The 14,072-nt window shown below is 14.3% G+C and overlaps 6 protein-coding genes and 6 non-coding genes; all 12 read right to left on the bottom strand. All coding sequences in view use genetic code 4, as the record gives it.

The window, feature by feature from the left end:
* Nucleotides 1-289: 289 nt before the first annotated feature.
* Nucleotides 290-991, bottom strand: rps4 (ribosomal protein S4). Its single transcript has one exon. It carries the CDS (start codon nt 989-991, stop codon nt 290-292), a length of 702 nt encoding a protein of 233 aa, NP_696974.1.
* Nucleotides 992-1,181: 190 nt separating this feature from the next.
* On the bottom strand, nt 1,182-1,253 carry trnW. Its single transcript has one exon. It is a non-coding gene; the product is annotated as a tRNA-Trp (tRNA).
* A 325-nt stretch (nt 1,254-1,578) lies between these two features.
* Nucleotides 1,579-1,653, bottom strand: trnI. Its single transcript has one exon. It is a non-coding gene; the product is annotated as a tRNA-Ile (tRNA).
* A 1,742-nt stretch (nt 1,654-3,395) lies between these two features.
* nad5 (NADH dehydrogenase subunit 5) lies at nt 3,396-7,277 on the bottom strand. One transcript has 2 exons: nt 6,528-7,277; nt 3,396-4,712 (listed from the first exon to the last, which is right to left on the bottom strand). Exons 1-2 carry the CDS (start codon nt 7,275-7,277, stop codon nt 3,396-3,398), a joined length of 2,067 nt encoding a protein of 688 aa, NP_696972.1.
* orf300 lies at nt 5,118-6,020 on the bottom strand. Its single transcript has one exon. It carries the CDS (start codon nt 6,018-6,020, stop codon nt 5,118-5,120), a length of 903 nt encoding a protein of 300 aa, NP_696973.1.
* A 146-nt stretch (nt 7,278-7,423) lies between the features above and the next one.
* Nucleotides 7,424-7,495, bottom strand: trnR. The gene has a single exon. It is a non-coding gene; the product is annotated as a tRNA-Arg (tRNA).
* Nucleotides 7,496-8,741: 1,246 nt separating this feature from the next.
* rpl16 (ribosomal protein L16) lies at nt 8,742-9,275 on the bottom strand. Its single transcript has one exon. The coding sequence runs from the start codon at nt 9,273-9,275 to the stop codon at nt 8,742-8,744; it is 534 nt and encodes a 177-aa protein (NP_696971.1).
* Nucleotides 9,276-10,345: 1,070 nt separating this feature from the next.
* rps12 (ribosomal protein S12) lies at nt 10,346-10,741 on the bottom strand. The gene has a single exon. It carries the CDS (start codon nt 10,739-10,741, stop codon nt 10,346-10,348), a length of 396 nt encoding a protein of 131 aa, NP_696970.1.
* Nucleotides 10,742-11,029: 288 nt separating this feature from the next.
* trnH lies at nt 11,030-11,104 on the bottom strand. Its single transcript has one exon. It is a non-coding gene; the product is annotated as a tRNA-His (tRNA).
* Nucleotides 11,105-11,228: 124 nt separating this feature from the next.
* On the bottom strand, nt 11,229-11,310 carry trnS. The gene has a single exon. It is a non-coding gene; the product is annotated as a tRNA-Ser (tRNA).
* Nucleotides 11,311-11,631: 321 nt separating this feature from the next.
* trnT lies at nt 11,632-11,703 on the bottom strand. Its single transcript has one exon. It is a non-coding gene; the product is annotated as a tRNA-Thr (tRNA).
* Nucleotides 11,704-12,085: 382 nt separating this feature from the next.
* On the bottom strand, nt 12,086-13,117 carry nad1 (NADH dehydrogenase subunit 11). The gene has a single exon. It carries the CDS (start codon nt 13,115-13,117, stop codon nt 12,086-12,088), a length of 1,032 nt encoding a protein of 343 aa, NP_696969.1.
* Between the last annotated feature and the right edge of the window lie 955 nt (nt 13,118-14,072).

The following is a 14,072-nucleotide window of genomic DNA, read 5'->3' as shown; positions in this document are numbered from 1 at the left end:
GTTAATAAATAAAAAATAAAAATTAATAAAAATAAAAATTTATAAAATTTATAAAAATTATAATTAATAATTAAAATATATATATATTATCGTTAATAAATAAAAAATAAAAATTAATAAAAATAAAAAATTAATAAAATTTATAAAATTAATAAAATTTATAAAATTAATAAAAATTATAATTAATAATTAAAATATATATAAATTATAATAAAATTAAAAGCCAAATAAATATCTAAATTTTAATAAATGAGATTATTAACTAGAGTTTATTTGGCTAATTTATTTATTAAAATAATTTTAATTTATCGTATTTAGTAATTAAATGATTAATTTTTTCTAATCTTTTAGTAGCATTTTTAGATAATTTATTATTAGATGTTTCATTAATAGCAGTTTTCAATCAATAATTAAGTATTTCTTGATGTTCTTTAAATGTTGGATTTTTAATTATAACCGCATATGAAGAATTATTTTCATTAAATTGTAAAACGTAAGATAAATTTCATGATGAATTATTGTGATTATTAGTTGAATTAATATATTCTAACATTAAACCTTTTTTTAAATATATAATAGTATTATGATTATTTATTTTTTTATTATTATAATAAATATTTATTTGATTATTTTTTAATAAATTTCTGGCCTCATGTAAAGTATTTGCTCAATTTAATCGACATATCAAAACATCTATTCTTGTTTCTATACTATCAAAATTAGATATTTTTTTAAATTGTTTTTCTTGTAATTTAACATTTTTACTAAATTTTAATTGATTATTATTATTTATTTTTTTACTTTCATTTAAACTTAAAAAATTATTTTTTCCATATAATCATTTAAAACTTTGTTTTACTATAAATTGATTTTTTCATTCTTCTTTTAAAGATTGCATATTTTGTCTATTAAATCTTCTATTTTTATTTTGTATTTTATTTAAAGAATTATTAAATTCTTTTTTTAATTTTATTTGTGATTCTTTTATCATAATTATTTATTTTATTTTTTTTTATTATTTATTAAAAACAATTTATTATTGTTTTTTATTAAATTATTTTTTAATATTATAATTTTATTTTATTATAATTTTATTTTATTATTATATTAAATTATTAATAATTTAATATATTATATAATAATTTAATATATTATATAATAATTTAATATATTATATACTCCAGGTTAGCCAGGAATTGAACCCGGGTAATTGCGTTTGAAGCACAAAGTAATGACCACTATACTACTAACCTATATTCTCTATAAATTATATTATTTATAATCATATTATTTATTTATTTTTCTATATATACTACTTTTTATATATATTTATTACAATAAAATATTATAATATATTTTTTAATATATAAAGTAATAATATATTTTTTAATATATAAAGTAATAATATATTTTTTAATATATAAAGTATTGTAGTTAAAATGAAGAATATAAATTATAAGTTTATTATATTTATTGAATATAAACCTTATTATATTTATTGAATATAAACCTTATTATATTTATTGAATATAAACCTAATATATTTATGGAATATTCATCTATAATATTTATAGGGTATAAGCCTAGTGGGACTTGAACCCACGCTAACCAACCTTATCAAGGTTGTGCTCTAACCAACTGAGCTATAAGCTTATATTTTAAAGTTTTATATTTTTAAGTTTTATATTTTTAAGTTTTATATTTTTAAGTTTTATATTTTTAAGTTTTATATAAGTTTTTTATAAGCTTTATATTTGCGTATTGTATATAATATTAATTATATTATTAATATTTTAAAAATACTTTAAAAAGTATAAATTAATAATTATAAATAATTTTTATAATTTAACAATAAAATAGGTTATTAGTACCTTAAATTTTATTAATTTTTATAAATTTTTATAAATTTTAATTTTATTTTAATATTCATTAATTTTTATAGTATATATTGCTATTAAGAATTTTAATTAATAATTTATTAATTTTTATAAATTTTTATAAATTTTAATTTTATTTTAATATTCATTAATTTTTATAGTATATATTGCTATTAAGAATTTTAATTAATAATTTATTTATTTTTAATTTTTATTTATTTTTAAATTATGTTATTTTATATTTTTTAAATAATAAACATCTCAAAACTTCTTATTACCATTATACACTATTAATTACTATTATTTTATTCTTATTACTATTATTTTATTCTTATTACTATTATATACTTTAAATTACTACTATTTATTAATTATTAATTATTAATTATTAATTATTATTATATTAATAGGTATATAGTAGTAGTTTATATAAATTTATTACTATCATAAACTTATTATTTAATTTTTATTAATTTAAAATTATTTTTAAATATTTAAATAATAAACATCTCAAATTTATTATTACTATTATATACTCATTATTACTTATTATTAAATTTTTATTAATTTATTTATTTTTAAATTATTTTATTTTATATTTTTTAAATAATAAACATCTCAAAACTCAATATTACTATTATATACTTATTATTACTATTATATATTATCATTACTGTCATATACTTATTATTACTATTATTTTTAAATTATTTTATTTTTAAATATCTAAATAATAAACATCTCAAATTAATTATTACTTATCATATACTTATTATTACTATTATTTTTAAATTATACCATTATTGTACTGAATTATTTTTTTATTATTTTATTTATTATATATTTAATTTTAATTTTGATATTATATACCTATTAATTATTAAGATATTTTATATTATTTAATAATTTTTAATAATTTTTAATAATTTTTAATAATTTTTAATAATTTTTAATAATTTTTAATTTTTATTTTATCTTTATTTTATTCATTATTTATTAATTAATTCTTTCCCTTTTTAAAAGGAATATTTTATTGGGTATTCACTAATTAATTATTTTGTTCAAACATATTTATATAATTTTTATAAAATATTATTTTTAATTTTTATTTTATCTTTATTTTATTGAATATTTACCAATTAATAAATTTAACTAAATATTTAATTTAAAATTTCAGCAAACTCTTTATTAATTATTTTTTATATTTTTAAATATATTTTTATTAATTTTTAATTTTTATTTTATCTTTATTTTATTTAATATTTACCAATTAATAATTTTAACTAAATATTTAATTTTAAATTTTTTTTCAAACAAACTTGATATTATATATTTTATATTTTTAAATATATTTTTAATTTTTATTAATTTTATAAATTTTATTATTTTTTAATAAAATAAATTTTATTTTTATAAATTATAATTTTTATAATATTAATAAATTTATATAAACTACTACTATATACCTATTAATATAATATATATTTAGTAATAGTTTATATAAAAATTATAATTAAATTAGATTGATTTATTTACTGGTAAAAAAGTAAAAACAAATCTAATTAAAATTAAAGTTAATAATAAATTTAAATAATTTATGAAATATGTACTTAAAGATAAATCTATATTACTATTAATAAATGTGATATAAAGAGTCACTGATAAAAATATAGTGAAAGCATAATTATAAATAAATCCTGATTGTAAAGCACTAAAATTTTTAGTGATATAAGAAATAGATTTTGAAATACCAAATGGTCCGAATATTTCTATTCATCCTCTATCGAATGTTTTATAAGTTGTATTATGACCAAAATTTAATAAAGGTCTTGCTATAAAATTATTATAAATTTGATCGATATGTCATTTATTATTTAAAAAAGTATATACTTTTCGTATAAAATTATTAATAAAATTATCAGTTATGAATATATTTACTAATATATTATATACAAAATTAAAATGATAAATAATTAAACTTAATAAAGCACCACTAATACTAATTATAACTGGTATTCATTTTGTAAATATATCAATATGTTCAGCATCAATAAATACATCACCACCATTTAAATTAGGTTTAATAAATATAGCATTACCTAAAAAAGGTGAACCTATACCTATAATAGCATCTTTAAATATATATCCGAAAAATATACTTCCAATACTTAATATGAATAATGGTAAAGTCATTTGTCATGGACTTTCATGACTATTTTTATAGTTCATTTGTGAACCATTAGTATCACTTAAAAATGTCATATAAATTAATCGTATTGAATAATAGGCTGTCATACCAGCTGCTAATGTTCCTAATAAATGAGCAAATGTTCCATCTATTGTATATTTTCCATAAGCTAATTCTAAAATAGCATCTTTTGAATAAAATCCTGCTAAAAATGGGAATCCCATTAATGATAAAGAACCTATTAACATCATAGAATATGTATATGGTATTCTTTTAATTAAACCCCCTAATTTTCTCATATCTTGTTCATCACCCATAGCATGTATTACACTACCAGCTCCTAAAAATAATAAAGCTTTAAAAAATCCGTGAGTAAACAAATGAAATAAAGCTACATTATAATTACTTAATCCACAAGCTAATACCATATATCCTAATTGGCTACATGTTGAGTATGCTATTACTTTTTTTATATCATTTTGTACTAATCCTATACTTGCTGCAAATAAAGCAGTTAATGTTCCTACTATTGTTATAATAACTAATGCTTTAGGTGCATATTCTATTATTGGTGAAGATCTTATTAATAAAAATACACCCGCTGTTACCATTGTAGCGGCATGAATTAAAGCACTTACCGGTGTTGGCAAAAATAAAGAAATAAAGTTATAGAATTTATTTATTAATTTATTTTTTGGACTATATCATAATCTAAATAAATAATAATTTTTTAAATTATTTAATAAAAATTTAAAATTTATAAATTATTTATGAAAATATTGTTTTTAATATAAAATTAATAAATTAATTAATTTATAAAAAATTATAAAAAATTAAAAATTTATAAAAATTTAAAATTTATAAAATTTATAAAAAATTAAAAATTTATAAAAATTAAAAATTTATAAAATTAAATAAAATTAATAAAATTAATAAAATTAATAAAAATTATAAAATTAATAAAATTAATATATAATAAATAAAAATTAAAAATAAATAAATTATTTATGAAAATATGTTTAAAATGTTAATAAATCATTTAATATATAAAATTAATAAAATTTATTAATTTCTAAACTTAAAAGTTTCATTTGTTCATAACCAACACCATAATGTTTTTTATTTAAAATTTTGTTTCTTAATTTACAAAATTTAGTAAATGCAACACTTTTCATAGTTTTATGTGGGTAAGAATTTATATATTTAATAATTTGATTCATTTCCTCATATTTAGAGATTGTTCATTTGACATTTTTATGTCCATCTCGTCTTCCTAATTTTAATACAGTTAATACATTATTTATTCATTCTATATCATTTTGTGTAAAAACACACATTTTAATGTTGTTAATTGGATTACGTTTATTTTTGACTATTGATAATGAAATTTTCCAATATCCATTACCATCTATAAACCCTGATAATCAACCATTATTTAATGATATATATTGAGGATGAGGTTTGGTTTGTATTATAAAGTCAGATCCTATTAATGATTTAAATTGTTCATTTTTCATTCAATGTTCACATCAAATTTTAAATGAATTTAATTTAGAAGATGTTACTATATTTCCATTAAATAATAAAGCTATTTGTACAGCTATATTTATATTTGTATTATTTGTTTGTCATCTCATTGTTTCATTTTTTGAACATTTTTTAAATACCTTACCCATACCTAATACAGTTTTTATTTGATATAATAATTTTACATCACTTGACTTTTGAGTTATATTTACACAACCATTTTTTTCAAATGAACCATTTGCTTCAAAAAACCCTATAAATCATGTTAAAAAATCTATATCAATAATTTTAATAGTTTTATGTTGAGGTAATACTGTATAAAAATTAGTGAAATTAAATTCATTGTTTTCTAAATTATTATTTTCTAAATTATTATTTTCTAAATTATTATTTTCTAAATTATTATTTTTATTTATTAATTTATTCATTTATTTTATTTTTTTATTTTTTTATAAATTTTATTTTTTATAAATTTTATTTTTTTTTAATTTTTTTATTTTTTTTATTTTTTTATTTTATATTAATTTTAATATTATTTATTATGTTATTTTATTTAGACTTTTAGCGTGTAGTCTCTGAGGATCCTTATTTCTAATTATATTATTAATTTAAACGTGTAATGAATACACTAACTTAATATTAATATAAAAAAGTATATTATTATTAATCATAATATAAAAAAGTATATTATTATTAATCATAATATAAAAAAGTATATTATTATAAACAGTTTTTAACTTAAACTTATAATATAAATCATAGAACATCTGTTTCCTGCTGATTGCTCAATATTAAAGATTTTAACTACTATAAATAAATAAGAAATTATTATAATGAGTACTTTAATATTAACGAGTGTTCCAGCATATAGCTAAATTTTTTTATATGTATTCACATACATAGGGGGCCCTATTATATATTTTATATTTTACCTAACCCTCCATAGCATCCGGTAATCATGTGTGTAATCCTAATTGTGCCGATTTACCAACAGCTCCTAAAAATAATAATATACTTATTAAAGTTAAAGCATGAATTTCGTAATTAAAAAAAATGATAGTATAATCACTTAATTTATAAGTTGATGAAAATATAGTACTATAATCTAAAGTATTAAATACAACAAATATAGCAAACATTCCTAAAAATAATGTCATATCTCCAACTCGATTCATAACCATAGCTTTTATTGCTGATTTATTAGCTTGAATTCGAGTATATCAAAAATTAATTAATAAATATGAACAAATTCCTACAGATTCCCAACCTCAAACACATAATAAATATGAATCAGCTGTTACTAACATAACCATAGAAAAAGTAAATAAAGATAAATATGACATAAATCTAGGTAAATGTGGATCTCCATCCATATATGAAATTGAATATAAATGTACTAAAGATGATACTGTAGTAACTAATATTAACATTGTTACTGTTAAACTGTCATACATTAATCCTAAAGACATATCTAAATATGTACCTACATTTATTCATTTTCATAATGGAATATATACAGGTGACATATTAATACCTACTTCATAAAAAGCAATTCATGAAAATAAACTAGTAATCATAATACATATTGTAGTAATAATACCAGCTCCTTTAGTACCTATAAATCTTCCACCTAAACCAGCTATTACAGCACTCAATAATGGTAAAAATAATATTAAATAATACATTGGTAAATTTTTTATTGGTAATAATTCATAATATATCTTTTATTTCAAATAAAAGTTATTATATTTTTATTACATTTTTGATTATATAAATATATATTATACAAAATATCCAATAAAAATGAGATATATAAATATATACTATATAAATTGTCTGGAGAGAATCGAACTCTCGACCAATAGTTTAGAAGACTAATGCTCTACCTCTGAGCTACAGACAAATATATTTTGAATAATAATTTATAGGAGAATAATTTATAAAATAATGTATAAAGAAAATAAAAATTAATAAAAATTTTTTATAAAAATTAATAAAAATTAATTAAAATTAAATAAAATAAATAAAATAAATTAAATAAATTAAATAAATAAAATAAATAAAATATATAAAATAAATTAAGTAAATTTATAAAATATTATAAAATAAATAATTTATAAAATATATAATATATTAATATATTAATATCGAGTTTGCTGAAATTCTAATATTAAAAATAAATAAATTCTAATATTAAAAATAAATAAATTCTAATATTAAAAATAAATAAATTTAAATAAAATAATCTCTTTAAATAATTAATAGCAATATAAATAATAAAATAAAATAAAATATAAAAAATAATATTTTCTTTAAATAATAATTTTATAATAATAATTAATAAAATTATAATAAATAATAAAAACAAATAAAATATTATAAATAAAATTAAAAAAATATTAAAATAAAATATTTAAATATAATATTATAAATAATCTCTTTTAATTTTTATTAGCAATATATAATATAAAAATTAATGAATATAAAAATAAAATTAAAATTAATAAAAATTTTTTATAAAAATTAATTAAAATTAATTAAAATTAATAAAAATTAATAAAAATTAATAAAAATTATTAAAAATAAAAAATTAATAAAATTAATAAAATTAATAAAATTAATAACTTTTATATAAAATTTATATAAATAAAAATAATAAATTTAATTAAATATTAATTTATAAAAATATTATCAATTATTTTGTTATATTATCCTAATAATTATTTGGTCATTTTTTAAAAAATACAAGTATTTTGTTATTATAATATATTTTGTTATATTATCCTAATAATTATTTTGTTATATTATTCTAATAATTATTTGGTCATTTTTTAAAAAATACAAGTATTTTGTTATTATAATATATTCCATTTATCCTTATAAATATATGGTTATTTAAAATATTTAATTATTTAATTTAAATTTTTATTTATTATTTATATTATAAAATTTTAATTTTGATATATTATAATTATTAATTAATTATAATTTTATTTATATTAAATATATAAATTTTTATTATCCCATAAAATAAACAAAAAAAATTAAATTTATGAAATAATAAAAATAGATAATTTAATAAACTTTAATAAATAATTAAAAAAATATTAATTAATAATAAATTTATAATTAAAAAATATTAATAATAATTAAGAAACTTTAACAATTTTAGTTTTAATTCCTAATTTACTATTAACAACATCAAAAATTTGTTTAGCTATATTAAAACATCTAATTTGGATATTTTTGTTATTATTAATATTAGCATTTTTAAATTTTAATTCAAAAATAGGTGAACCGATTCTTATTCTAGTCATTCAATAATCTATACTTCCTTTACCTTTACCCATTCTAACTTCAGCGGGTTTTTTAGTAACAGGTAAATGTGGAAAAACATGTAAATTATAGTCACCTTTAATATTAATTTTATTACCTTCTATATCCGTAATTGATAAATTTGATGATTTAAATTTTATATTTAATTCTCTTTTTATTGCTAATTCACCAGCTGCAATATGTGAAGCAGTTAATCTTAAAGGTTCCATAGCAATTAATAAATATCTAAAATCTTTATTTTCTAAATTCTTTTGAAATAAATTAGATTTATTAACTGGTAAATTACTATTTATTCTACCTTTTTGATATTTACTATATTTAGTTCTTTTTGGTCTTTTATTTAACATATTTCCTTATATTTTATTTTAAATAATTTATTTTTATTTTAAAAAAATATTTATATTATTTTTTTATTTAAATATTTTTAATATTATAAAATAATGATATATATACAATAAATTAAATTTTATTAAATTAATAAAAATTAAACTTTTAAATTAATAAAAATTAATAAAAATTAATAAAAATTAATAAAAATTAATAAAAATTGATAAAAATTAAAAATTAATAAAAATTAAACTTTAAATAAATATAAAAATTAAACTTTAAATAAATATAAAAATTAAACTTTAAATAAATATAAAAATTAAACTTTAAATAAATGAATCTCCTCAAATTATTAATTCTATTATAAACTTTAAACTTGAAATTTTCTTAAATTATAAATATTATTATAAATTTTAAATAAATGAATTTCCTTAAATTATTAATATTATTATAAACTTTAAATAAATGAATCTCCTCAAATTATTAATTCTATTATAAACTTTAAAAGTATTATATTATTTACTTTCAAATTTATTATATATTTCCCTATTGAAAATTTCGGCATTTAATTATTTATTTTATTATTTATTTAATATTTTTTTAATTATTTATTTAATTATTTATTTTATTATTTATTTAATATTTTTTTAATTATTTATTTAATTATTTATTTAATATTTATTTAATATTATTTATTTTTATTTATTATTTTTATTTTTATTTTATTTTAAATAATTTATTTTTATTTAATATTTATTTAATATTATTTATTTTATTTATTATTTTTATTTTTATTTTATTTTAAATAATTTATTTTTATTTTATATCCAAATTATTACTCTATTATATACTATAAATTTGGTTTATATTTATTTAATATTATTTATTTTTATTTATTTATTATTTTTATTTTTATTTTATTTTAAATAATTTATTTTTATTTTAAATTATATTTATTATATTATTTTATACTTTATTTTGATATTATTTCTATATTTAAATATCTATTTATTTTCTTTACCTTTTTAAAAGGAAATAATATAAATATATATTTATTATAGTGTAAATATACACTTTATAATTATATTATCTATTTAGTTTTAGGTTTTTTAGTTCCATATTTTGATCTAGAAGTTTTTCTTCCTATAACACCAGCTAAATCATATTTACCTCTAACACATTTTAATTTTATTCCAGGTAAATCTTTTACTCTTCCACCTCTAATTAATACTATACCATGTTCTTGTAAAGAATGTCCTTCTCCAGGTATAAATGCATCAACTATTAAACCATTTGTTAATTTAACTTTAGCTATTTTTCTTTGAGCTGAATTAGGTTTTTTAGGTTTTCTTGTTAAAACTCTAATACAAACTCCCTTTAATTGAGGATTAATTAAACCTTGATTTTTTAAAAATTTAGATCCTGCAGTTATTCTAGTTTTTCTTTTTCTAATATTTTTTTTAGATAATTGGTTTATTGTTGTCATTTTTATTTTTATTTTTATTTTTATTTTTTATTTTTATTTTTTATTTATTTTTATTTTATTAAAAATTTTATTTTTTATTTTTTATAAAAATTTTATTTTTTTATAAATTTTATTTTTTTATTTTTTTATAAATTTTATTTTTAATTTTTATTGTATACTTATATATACTTATATTTACCTAATAATTTCATGTATATATTACTAAAAACTATAAATTAAATTTATTATTATAATTTTTATTTTATTTATTATAATTTTTATTTTATTTATTATAATTTTAGTTAAGTTGGGCGATTAATGGGACTCGAACCCATGCAAATTTCTGCCACAAAGAAACACTCTACCAACTGAGTTATAATCGCCATATTTTTAATAATATAATTGTTATATTTTTAATAATATAATTGTTATATTTTTAATAATATAATTGTTATATTTTTATAATATAATGGAATAATATAATTAAATAATATAATTTTATTATATGCGGAAAAGGTGGGAATCGAACCCACAAACTAAATATAGTGCCTTCTTAGCAGGAAGGGTATCTTACCAATGAAAACTTTTCCCATAAATATGATGCATTAATCATAAATCATAAATATAATAGATTTATTTGTCTATACTATATATTAATAAAAAATTCAAATTTAAGAAAATTTAAAAAATATTAAAAATAATAAATATAATAAATTTATTTGTCTATACTATATATTAATAAAAAATTCAAATTTAAGAAAATTTAAAAAATTTAAAAAATATTAAAAATATTAAAAATATTAAAAATAATAAATATAATAAATTTATTTGTCTATACTATATATTAATAAAAAATTCAAATTTAAGAAAATTTAAAAAATATTAAAAATAATAAATATAATAAATTTATTTGCCTATACAGAGATTCGAACTCTGCCCATCTGGTTACAAAACAGACGCACTACCTAATATGCTATATAGGCTAATAATAATAAAAAAATAATAATCAAATAAATAATGAATAAATAATAATATATAATATTATATTAAATATATTATCAATTAAATTGATTTATATTAATAAATAAATCAAAATATATTTAATTTAAATTATTTAATAATAAAAAAGGAAATTAATAATATAAAAATTATATTTTTTATAATTTATAAAAATAAAATATTATTAATATTAGTTATATTAGAGAATAATCTATGCTGTAATTGAAGTAACAACATAGATTATAAAAAGATTATATATTAATAAATTAATAAATTAATAAATTAATAAATTTAAAAATTTTAAAAATTTTAAAAATTAAAAAATTTAAAAAATTTAAAAAATTAAAAAATTAAAAAATTAAAAAATTAATAAATTAATAAATTAATAAATTTAGAAATTTGGACATAGTCATTAAAAGCAATTAAAATTGAAGCTGTAAGAATTAAAAATCCTAAACTTAAAGGTAAATAAGATTTTCACATTAATTCCATTAAAGTATTATATCTAAATCTTGGAAATGTTGCTCTAACTCATACAAAAACAAAAATTATAAATCCAGTTTTTAATGCTAATCAAATTTCACCAGGTATTAAATTAAAAATAAAAAAGTCAAAAGGTGGTAATCAACCTCCAAAAAATAATAAAGAAGTTAAAATACTCATAAATATAATATGTGTATATTCAGCTAAAAAGAATAATGTAAAGAAAATAGCACTATATTCAACATTATAACCACTAACTAATTCTGATTCACCTTCAGTTAAATCAAAAGGAGCTCTATTAGTTTCAGCTAATGCACTAACTAAAAACATAATAAAAGCAGGAAATAAAGGTATAATAAATCAAATATTTTTTTGAGCTAATACTATAGATGTTATATTTATATCACCTACACATAATATTACTGATAATAATATTAATCCCATTGAAACCTCATAACTTATCATTTGAGCTGCTGCTCTTATAGCACCAAAAAATGCATATTTAGAATTACTTGCTCACCCTGACATCAATATTGCATATACACTTATTGATGATACTGCAAATATATATAATAATCCTATATTTACATCAGCTATTACTTTTCCTTCATTATATGGTATTACTGCTCAAGATATTAATGCTAATGTAAAAGCAGCTACTGGTGATACCACAAATATTATCATATTAGCATGTGTTGGTAATACCGCCTCTTTTACAAATAATTTTAAACCATCTGCTAATGGTTGTAATAATCCAAATACTCCCACTGCTGTAGGTCCTTTTCTTAATTGCATTGATGCTAATACTTTTCTTTCTGCTAATGTTAAATAAGCAACTGCTATTAATACTGGCACCACTATTGCTAAAATTTTTAATATAATTTCTATTATTGTTAATATTAAATTTAATGTCATTTTATTTTATTTTTTATTATTTATTATAATTTTATTAATTTATAACAAATTTATTATATTTTATTAATTATTATTATAATATTATTTTATATTTTTAATATTTTTATTTTTATTATTTTTATTATTTTATTTTTTATATTTTTAATATTTTTATTTTTATTATTTATTATAATTTTATTAATTATTATTATAATATTATTTTATATTTTTAATATTTTTAATATTTTTAATATTTTTATTTTTATTATTTTTATAATTTTATTATAATTTTATAAATTTATAACAAATTTATTATATTTTATTACTTATTACTTATATATACTTTATATTTATTATTAAGTTTATTTTAGAGATTATTATTTCAATAGGTTTATTAATTTTATTTATTTTATTTTTAAACTAAAAACCTCTTAAAACTTTTTATTATTTATATACCCTAATTATTATTTTAAATATTATTTAAATATTAAACATCCCAAAACTAATTATTATTTATATACTTTATATTTATTTTAATATTTATTATTTTTTAATTTTTTAATTTTTTAATTTTTTTATTTTTTTATTTTTTTATTTTTTTATTTTTAAACTAAAAACCCTATTTATTACTTATATATACTTTATATTTATTACTTATATATACTTTATATTTATTACTTATATATACTTTATATTAATTACTTATATATACTTTATATTTATTTTAATATTTATTATTTTTTAATTTTCTTAAATATTAAACATTAATTATTACTACCATATACTCTATATTTATTTTAGATTTATTAATATATATTTTTATTGAATATTTACCAATTAATTTATATTATATTTCTTTAAATAAGGGTAATTATAAACTCTATAATACTATATTTATTTTTTTAAATATTATTTTAAATATTATTTTAAATATTATTTTAAATATTAAACATCCCAAAACTAATTATTACTTATA

The sequence above is a fragment of the mitochondrial genome of Monosiga brevicollis (genome assembly GCF_000002865.3).
Source record: "Monosiga brevicollis strain ATCC 50154 mitochondrion, complete genome".
Taxonomy (NCBI): domain Eukaryota; class Choanoflagellata; order Craspedida; family Salpingoecidae; genus Monosiga; species Monosiga brevicollis.
Note: the sequence above shows the minus strand (reverse complement) of the source record. Positions and strands in the feature narration are given on the sequence as shown.